Raw genomic sequence first — 10,332 nt, 5'->3', positions numbered from 1 at the left:
TACTTACTACTTTATATCTCCCCCACCCAACACTCCCACCCCATCTACCTGCTTTTATTTTCAATTTCCCATTCCTTTGGAGAACCATTAGTTTTCTTCTTTTTCCTTTTTTGAAAATGGCTTTTCATCGCCGCACATTTAAAACGGAAAACAAAACAAAATCTGGTGGGAAAAAAAGATAAAAAATATTCCAAAGACTTTTTGTTTTTCTTGTTGCATCCGTTGAAAGAAAAGAAGAAACAAGTTCCAGAGCTGAAACATATTTGTATGGCGAAGGCTTCCTATGCTCCAAGCAGGCCTGGATCTACAGATTTGTGTTAGGTTCACTTATTTTTTTTAAAAATATATATTTTAAAAAAAACGAGGGAGAAATGAAAAGTACATTTATATTTTGTTGTTTTTTGTGGGTCCTTACAGAAGTGGTTCAAGACTCCCCCATTAAAGTGTCATAGGAGGCAACGTGATCCGGTCCGCTGTGCGCATCGTCTTTTGTAAAGATAGGCCCTGATTCCACATCGTCCTCGTCGGAGCCCTCTTGCGTGCACAGGCGCCTGTCCTCCGCCGTGTGGAAGCTACTGTCCTCACCAGGGCTGTGCTGGTCCTTATCAGACTGGTCTGACTCCTCGCCCTCTTCCTCAAGAGTCAGTTCGAACTGAAACTTCTCTATGCAAGCTTCCTCATCCTTGTCAGGGTCATCCGGCGGTGGTGATGGGCTTTGTGGGATCATGCTCTGGTACCAATCCCGGTTATCTTCCAAGGTGTCCAGAATGTCTTGTGCATCAGGGTGAACCAAGTCCGCCCAGGTCTCCCACAGAGGATGGACAATGTAATCAATAAATCCCACCTGGAAAGGAGAAGAAAAAATGACCAGTTACCATCCTTTTATGACTTTTTTCAAATGTATTTGTTAACGGTTTCACCACCACTTCTCCTGGGCAGATATGCAAAACATTGAACAGGGAAGCATCCTTTACAAAGTAGGATTAACCACGCAATGCCTTTACCACAAAGCTTTTACCACACATGCATTTACCAGTAATGCATTTTAAGGTATTTTATCATAAATACCTTTACCATGCATGGAAGTCTAGTTAAGGTAAGAAGGTAAGTAGGTAAGTATATGTTTGTGTGATATCTATCTATCTATCTATCTATCTATCTATCTATCTATCTATCTATCTATCTATACTGAAAAAAACAAAGGTTACAGGAACGTTATAGTTAGTAAATAGAATTAAAAAAACCTTAGAAATTCACACAAAAAAACAGAGGTTACAGGGACGTTATAATTTGGTTCAGATTTTACACAACAAAACCATAGAAATTCAGCAGTCATAGTAATCTCAAGAAACTATAACTCTTGCCCTAAGGTAACTATAACTCGCACTGGAAATGTTGTAGTGATATTTTCAGTGATGTCATGAGTGAGGTAATATGTGGGGTAATTAGTAGTGCATGGGGAGGGCGTGAGTTATAGACACCTTAGACCATGAGTTATAGTTACTTGAGATAACTATAACTGCTGAATTTCCATGGTTTTGTGTGGGTGAAATCTGAACCTAAATATAATGTCCCTGTAACCTTTGGTGTTTTGGTGAATTTCTAAGATTTAAAAAAATTCTATTTCCTAACTGTAATGTCCCTGTAACCTTTGTTTTTTTAATGCTATTTCCTAACTATAACGTTCCTGTAACCTTTGTTTTTTTTCAGTGAATTTCTACTGTTTTTTAATGCTATTTACTAACTATAACATCCTTGTGACCTGGCTGAATGAGTGTGTGAGTGGTTGTGTGGGTATGTAAGTGGGTGTATGAGTGTGTGGTGGGTGTGTCAGAGCATGTGTGAGTGGCTGTGTGGGTGTGTGAGTGCCTCTGTGTGTGTGTGGTTTCCTGGGTCTCTGAGTGGGTATATGAATGGCTGTATGAGTAAGTTAGAGGGTTCTGGGTCCTTGAGCGTGTGTGTAAGTGGGTGTGTGAGTGGTTGTGTGAGTGCGTGTGTGACTGGCTAGGTGGGTCAGTGAGTGGTTTTCTGGGTCTCTGAGAGGGTGTGTGAGTGGCTGTACAGGTATGTGAGTGGGTTTTTTGATTAAGCGCATAGGTGTGTATGTGGGCATGTGAGTGGGTGTGTGATTGCCTTTGTGAGTGGTTCTCTGGGTCTCTGAGTGGGTATGTGAGTGGGTGTATGTGTGGTGTTCTTGTTCTATGAGTGGGTGTGTAAATCGCTGTATGGACATGTGAGTGGTAGTGTGGGTGTGTAAGTGGGTGTATGAGTATGTGTGTGCGTGGGTCTGTGAGTGGGTGTATTTAAAAAAAAATTGGGATCTGGATCTACAGGTCTGCCACAGATTCACACTGTGGGCTGCACTTAGTGCTGTGTTGGAGCCGCAGATCCTCACTTGCCCCAAAATGTTTTTGGACAATTTCTTGCCCATGAGAGGTCCCTCACAGACCCCTACTTCAGTCCAATGGAGTCAGGATACCTCTAGCCTGACCCCTTATATCCTATTTCCACTTTACTTCCCCCTTGAGAGCTGTGTTCTGATGCACAAAACAGTGGGCGCAACTTATCTATCAAGTTGCGGCCAGCCAATCAGGGCATTGCTACTGGCGCTCAGATCCACTGCAGTGGATCCTCATCTCTAGATATACCATAATATTATTTCTTTAATAACTTGAAAACAACTGCATAGATTTACGCCAAATTACTAAAAGCACCTTTTCTGGATCAAGATCTAGCTTTCTGCCAAATTTGGTGTAACTCCGTTCAACGGTTTGGGCTGTAGTCATGCCTAAAATCCCTATGGGAATTTGCATGGGAAAAATGCATTTTGGGACCCCCTTTTTCTCAGCCCAAGCTTGACAAATCACTCCAAAACTTTCCAGACTTCAGTAGAATTGCGTAGCAAACACATTAAAAAAATTCTGTGAAGGTTTGTCAAACAGCGCAAAAGTCATTAGCAAAACTGAAAATGCTTTTTCTATGGAAACTAGGTCCTAACTATACCTATTGGCGACCTATATATACCTAGTACGTATATAGTACCTACTGGTGGTTGCCAGTAGGTAGTTATAGTTAGGACCTAGTTTCCACAGGGAAGGTGTTTTCTGTCTTACTTATAACTTTGGATCAGTTTGACGAATTTTCATAAACTTTTCCAAAAAAAGCGGCACAGTATGTCTAGGTCTACATGGAAAGATTCTGAGTGATCTGTCAAGAAGGGCGGAAGAAAAGAGGGGGTCAAAAAATGGGCGTTACCCATCAAGGGAGTAGCCAGAAAAATAAAATACCCCCTACTTTGCCACATGGAACGAAATGTCCTAGCAAAGTGAGCGATCCCGACCCTTTCCATTAAGGAGATTGTGGGCATTGTTGCCTAGACCAAAAAACGTATGAATGATGCATTTTACAGCATGATTTGAAAGAAATGTGGCTCAAAACTCCACATTTACCAGCATGACTTCTTTCCTTCTTTCTAGGATTTATTCTTTCCCTTTTCTCTCCTTCTTTTTCTCCAACTTTAAATTATTTTATTTTCTCCCTTTTCATTCTCCTCTCATTCCATTTTTCTTTTGTTTTGCCCATTCCTCTTTCAGGTGTCTTTTGAGCTCTCAGTCCTTCTTTATATTACTGTTTAATGTTTCTTCCTCCTTTCCATCTTTCCCTTTCTTAGTCCCATCCTCACATTCTTGTTTATCATCTCCTGTACTTCCCTTGTTTCTTCTCTCATCCCTCTTTTTGTTGAATTTCTTCCATTTGCTAAATCTTTATTTTCTTTCCTCCCACTGACCTTCACCCATCTCTCATTTCTTCTTTCTAATATCTTATATGATTTTCAGCTTTACTTTCTTCCTTGTGTCTCATTTGTATCTATTTCTTTCCCCACCCATTTTTCCAAGTTTCATTCTCTTCTTTCGCCTTCCATTCTTTTTCCCTTTTTCTCCTTCTTTCGATTTTTCTTATGTTTCATCCTAATTCCTTTTAACTTGTCTTTGTTCTGTTCTTATTTGCATTTTTTGTTCCTAACTCAACCTATTTCATTTTATTTGCCTTTAACTTATTTTTCTGTTATATTCTGAATTGAATTTGACTCTAACATATTTTTCTGTTATATTCATAACATTTCTCTTCCATTCTGTCACAATTTCTAAGCTTTTTTTAAACTCTTCCACCCCTTACCAATATCACAGTTGTACCACTGTAATGTATAGGTCTTTCCTTCTGCCTTGCAATGAACTGCAATCCAGATATAAAGGTTAAGAAGGGTTGTAAAACAATTTAATTTGTCCCAGGCACCCCCGCTTAAGCTGGCAGAGAAGGGGGCTTCGCTATGCCCTTGTTTCCCATGCAATTTCTAATAGGGATTTTGAACATTACTACAGCCCGAACTACTGGACGGAATTACACCAAAGTTGGTACCTCTTAGTCCAGAATGAGCCCTTTTTGTGATTTGGCGTAAATCTGTTTAGTAGTTGCAGAGTTATTAAAGGAAAACCAAAATTGCATGTCTTAGGACACGAACCCTCTGTGGATTCCCCGTGGTGGATCCACGAAGTCACGGGCCACCAGCAATGCCATGATTGGCTGACCACAACCTGACTGGGAGATTGCGGCCGCCATTTTAAGTATCAGGAATGGTCCCGGGGACTTACAATATTCCTGGAAAATGATTAAAGGGGTCAGGGGGTGGTACCCTGACCCCATGGCTGTGTTAGAGGAGTGCGAGAGTGACCTATGTTAAGTACGAAATTGATTTGTATCGTTATTTCCCACTTCGGAATCCGTGGATACCCCACTAAGCTCAGCGCAGTCCCCTGTGTAAATCCATTATGGATCCGCAAATCTTGAAGCACTTAGCAAAATAAAGAAAACACTTTCTGACCTACTCAGACATGCACACTGGTGCTCTCACACTCATTTACAGAAACACACAGGCAGTCATGCACCCACTCACAGACCTATGCAGGCATTCACACATTCATTCATAGACCCACACATGCCCTCACACACACACACAGACCCACTCAGACAACAACTCACAGACCCACTCAGGAACTCACACCCACTCACAGACCCACGGAAGGACCAAATCACAGACCCACATAGACACTCACACACTCAATTGTAGATACACACAGGAACTCACACACCCATTCACAGACCCACACACCCACTCACAGACCCACACAGACAGTAATACACCTATTCACAGGCCCACACAGGACCTCACACATCCATTTAGACCCACACACCCCCACACAGACCCACATAAAAACTCAGGCACTCACAAATCCACTCAGACCCACACAATCAGACACCCATTCACACACACACTCACATACCCACTCAGGCATTGAAACGCCCAGTGACATACCCACTCATGAACTCACAGACCCATTAACATGCCCACACAGAGACACACACAGCTACTCGCCGTCTCAACAAGTCACTCACACACCTGCTCACAGGCCCAATGAAGATCTCACACATCCATGCAGGCACTCACAGACCCACATAGGCACACACCCCCACTCACATAAATACACAGGCATTGACACACCAACTCACAGATCCATGCAGGTATGCACACACCCATTTACAGACCCATACAACCACTCACACACTCACTCACAGATCCACACATGCACTCTCATAACCACTGACTGAACGACACAGGCACTCACAGACCCACTGACAGAGCCATGCACAGACCCACACAAACAGACACCCATTCAAACAGGCACTCACAGACCCACTCATGCATTGAAACACCCAGCGACATACCCACTCAGGAACCCATAGACCTACACACACAGCCACTTACAGTCTCAACAAGGCACTCACACACCTGCTCTCAGACCCAGAGAGGATCTCACACATCCACTCAGGCACTCACAGACCCACATAGGCACACACACCCACTCACAGACATATGCAGGCATTGACACACTGACTCACAGACCCATGCAGGTACTCACACACCCATTTACAGACCCATACAGGCACCCATAGAGCCACAATGGCACTCACACACCGACTTACAGACCAACACAACCACTCACAGATCCACACATGCACTCTCATACCCATTGACTGAACCACACAGGCACTCACAGACCCACTGACAGAGCTACACAGGTATTTGCACACATACCCAGAAATTTATAGAGTCAATCACAGACCTACCCACACACCCACACAGGTACTCACAGACCCACTCACAGACCTATGCAGGTACTCACACACCCATTCACAGACTCATGCATCCACTTACACATCCACTTACAGACCCAGAGAGGCACACTCACACCTACTCACTGAGCCACACAGGCACTAACACTCACTCAAAGTTCTATGCTGGCACTTTCACATCTACTTAGAGTCCCATACAGGTAGTCACACAGCCACTCACAGACTCACACAGCCACTCACAGACCCACAAAGGTACTCACACACCAACTCACAGACTTATGCAAGCACTTATAGAGACACTCATATACCCGTGCAGGTACTCCCACATCTACTCGCATACCCATGCATCCACTTACACACCCACTTACAGGACGACTCAGGACCTCACACATCCACTCACAGAGCTATGCAGGCACTAACAGACCCACTCACAGAGCCACACAGAAACTTGCATACCCACACAGCCATGCACACACCCACTTACAGATCCATACAGTCACTCACACACCCACCCACAGATCATTACAGCTATTCACACACTCACCGACTAATGCAGCCACTCATACACCTACTCACTGACCTATACAGCCATTCACACACCCAGTCTCAAAGGTTACAGGTTACAGTTAGAAAATACAATTTAAAAAAACCTTTGAAATTCACAAAAAAATAAACCTTATGGGGATGTTATAGTATGGAAATAACATTAAAAAATTTACAAATTCACTGAGAAAAACTAAAGGTTACAGGGACGTTATAGTTGGGCTCAGATTTCAAACACACACAAAACCATAGAAATTTTGCATATAGTTACCTGAGTTAACTATAACCTACACCCACGCAATGCACTGCTTATGACCTCCCATATTGCATCACTCATGACATGGTAAGTGACATCACTCATGACATCACTGATGACATCATGGAGTGATTGTGAGTGTTTTCTAAATGTTTTATGAGTGTTAAACATTTATTCTTAGCTACTACAAAAGTTAAATTAGTAAATTTTGTGTACTTCTAATGAGTGATACTACTTCTAACATGTATTATTTGAGTTGCTGTTTGTGTGTATCCATGTGTGAGCGGGTGTAAATAAATAAATGTAAATGCCTGCATTTGTAAAGCATACAGCTACCTCCGGAGGGGTGTCCCGGCACTGGGGGCCGTCTGGAAGATTAAGCAAGCTATTGCCCAGAGTCACATGGTGCTGGGCTAACCTGCTGCCGGAGCCGGGGATCGAACCGTGAGCCCTGTGGTCCGGAGTCAGGCACCCTGGCTGCTGTCCCACAACTCTTCCAGTGTCTGGGTGGCTGTATAGGTGTGTGAGTGGCTTTGGCAGTGTATAAGTGGGTGTGTGAGTAGCTTGTTGGCTGTGTGAGTGGCTGTATGAGTGAATGGCTGGGTATGTAAGTGGCTGTATGAGTGAGTGAGTGGCTGATTGAGTGGATGTTTGGTTAAATGAGTTGGTGTGTGAGTAGGTGTATAGAAGAGTGAGTGTGTGAGTGGCTGTATGGGTGAATGAGTGGATGTGTTAGTGGTTGTATGGATGTGTGAATGGGTATGTAAGTGGTTGTGTGAGTGGTTGTATGAATGAATAAGTGGCTGCCAACTTGTAGGGGACTCCAACATTCACATTTCCTGGCCCAGGGAGGAGGGGCCAACTCCCAGCCACCTCCTGCTGACCGACATGCTATAAAACTGCCTACTGTGGCTTGGGGCGCTGAATGCTTGTTGCTGTGGCTGCCAACTTGTGAGGGACTCCAACATCCACATTTCCTGGTAAAGGGAGGAGGGGCCAATCCAACATCCCCGCCAGTGCAAGATAGAGAACACGATAACACACCACTGAGGTCAGGGTAAATTCTAAAAAGGGAAACTACCTTTGTGGCGCAGGAAAAATGAGCCTGACCTAGACACTTTAGGAATGAGTAAAAATAGGCCATGGAACTCAGAAGGCTTAAGAATCCCGCTAACAAAATCTCACAATCTGTCATTGAGAGCTCAACATTCTGAAATCCCTAGTAAGCATCGGGTAGGGAATGCACTCATGTTGTGCACAAGATCACACTGGAAAGAAGATTTCATCACTAAAAATGTACTCCATGCTAATGAACACCAGGGCAAATCTAGACAACATTGAGTCTATTTAACTTATGTCCCAAAGCTTAGCAAACAAACCTGGGAAGATGAGAAGGCATTTAAAAACAAAGTTCTTTTCTGGATTAAGCACAAACACCAATGTTGGTCTTTTGTGCGTTCAGAAAAAAATGGCAACTAAGACGCTATCATGCTTAGCAGACACTGCGGTTTGAATTGCATAAACCACCCTATGACCAAACCAATTGAATAGGAAGTAACTGTCCCTTGGCCACCAAGCTACTGCAGAACCAAAACATGTCGGATCTTGAAGAGGTTAATTGACAAAGTAAAATAAGCAAACTAAATATCCCAATATAGAACCCCTGCAAAATCAGGGAGAGAATCGCGAGGGAAGGCAAGCCTCAACCCCTGAAGAGGTAGTGGAACAGATAATATGCGATAAAGAAAGTGAAGAACCGATTGATACCCCTGATACTGAAATGAGGAGAGAAGGACAACTTAATATTTTCAGAGCAATGGACCTAGAGACCATAGCCTTGGTCTCGTGGAAAGTGGAAGGTTAAAATACAAGCTCTTGGATCCAGATTGGCATAATTACATTAAACAATTTAATCTCTGTCTCTTCCAATAGACATGGCTGGTAGATCCACTGCATAAACTGGGATATCAAACTTACCAATTAATAGCCACCCCGCCCGAGTGGAAGATCCTCGGGGGGGGGGGGGGGGGGTTGGTTCTCTGTGTAAAAAGTACTCTAACTGCGGAAATTAGTACCCATGATATAGATTCCACTTGTTTAATGTATGAAATAGACTGAAAAAAGCAATCTTGAATCCCTGGTCATAGATATGCTAAATAGTGCCCTTGAATGTGCAACACCAAATGACACAGTAATTGTAGGAGGCGATTTTAACCTCATATGAGCCTATAAGTGGCCTTGAAACAATAAAAGAGGAGGAGGATATGGCCAGGGGCATTCCCCATTTGGATGCAGGTCCATCGGCACCATGCACTATAGCAGGGATGCAATTTCTGCAGTTTACATTAGAGCATGACTTAAGGGTATGCAATGGCAGGGTTAACCCCAACAAGGACGATGATATTCCTTTATTCACATTCAAAAGAGGCAGATCCCAATAAAAGATAGCTTATAATATGCACAGTACAAAAAACCGGCACAGGATCTCTGACTTTAAAATAGATGCTAGATAAGAAAGCGACCACTACCCCCTATGCCTAGAAATGATAGGGTGCCTCATTGAAGTACAATTATCTATTAGACATTCCTTATCAATCCTGGTAATGATTGGAAACAACAGCAGGTCAGTTACATGACCTTGAATTATAGATAATTTATAAAGCTTCTGAGGTAGTGGGCCCATATGCAAAACAAGTGCCATCTAGAACCTCAATAATGGCCATGCATCAATCACTGGTGATGACTTTAAGGCCCTTTTTAACTAAAGTCACCAATGTGAAACCAACACGCAAGGCAAAAAGTGAAACCAATAATAATCCCTGGTATACTCTGGATTGCAAGCAAGCATATACATTATTAATAGAGAATCTAAAGTATGGGAGTTCACAGTTAGTAAGGGAAGCCAGGAATAACCACTCGCAAATGGGAGAAAACATGGGGGCCATGTACGTTGTATAGGGGTCTGTGAGGTGACTCATGGGATGCACTGACTGGGTTCCCTGGGAATGTCTCGAGTCGTACTCCACTGGGTAGTGTGCAGCTCTGTATACTATGTAATTGCATAATACCTGCTACAATGCCTGAGATTTGTCTTGTCTGCTACATGCCTTGTATATATATAATATATATATATATATATATATATATATATATATATATATATATATATATATATATATATATATATATATATATATATATATATACATATACACTGAAAGATGCTTATATCTAAAGCTTGGTTTTGATTTAATAAAAAGAACTTTAAAATAAAAATAATTGGGAGAATTGTGGCTCATAGAAACAAGGATAAAGTTGTTCTCACAGAGTATTATTTGGACTCC

At 42.6% G+C, this 10,332-nt stretch overlaps 1 protein-coding gene across 3 annotated transcripts in view; it reads right to left on the bottom strand.

Moving 5' to 3' along the window:
* Window positions 1–379: 379 nt before the first annotated feature.
* Window positions 380–10,332, bottom strand: part of PDE4A (phosphodiesterase 4A) — an 888,137-nt gene continuing 878,184 nt past the window's right edge. For all 3 annotated transcript variants that reach the window (XM_085600756.1, XM_085600757.1, XM_085600758.1), the window contains exon 15: window positions 380–844. In XM_085600756.1, the coding sequence (XP_085456882.1) occupies window positions 425–844 (420 nt within the window). In that variant the 3' untranslated portion in view covers window positions 380–424. The remainder of the gene's footprint in view (window positions 845–10,332) is intronic.

Source organism: Triturus cristatus, chromosome 4_2 (assembly GCF_964204655.1).
Source record: "Triturus cristatus chromosome 4_2, aTriCri1.1, whole genome shotgun sequence".
In the NCBI taxonomy this organism is placed as follows: Eukaryota; Metazoa; Chordata; class Amphibia; order Caudata; family Salamandridae; genus Triturus; species Triturus cristatus.
The sequence above is the reverse complement of the archived record's forward strand: the minus strand, read 5'-3'. Positions and strand labels throughout refer to the sequence as shown.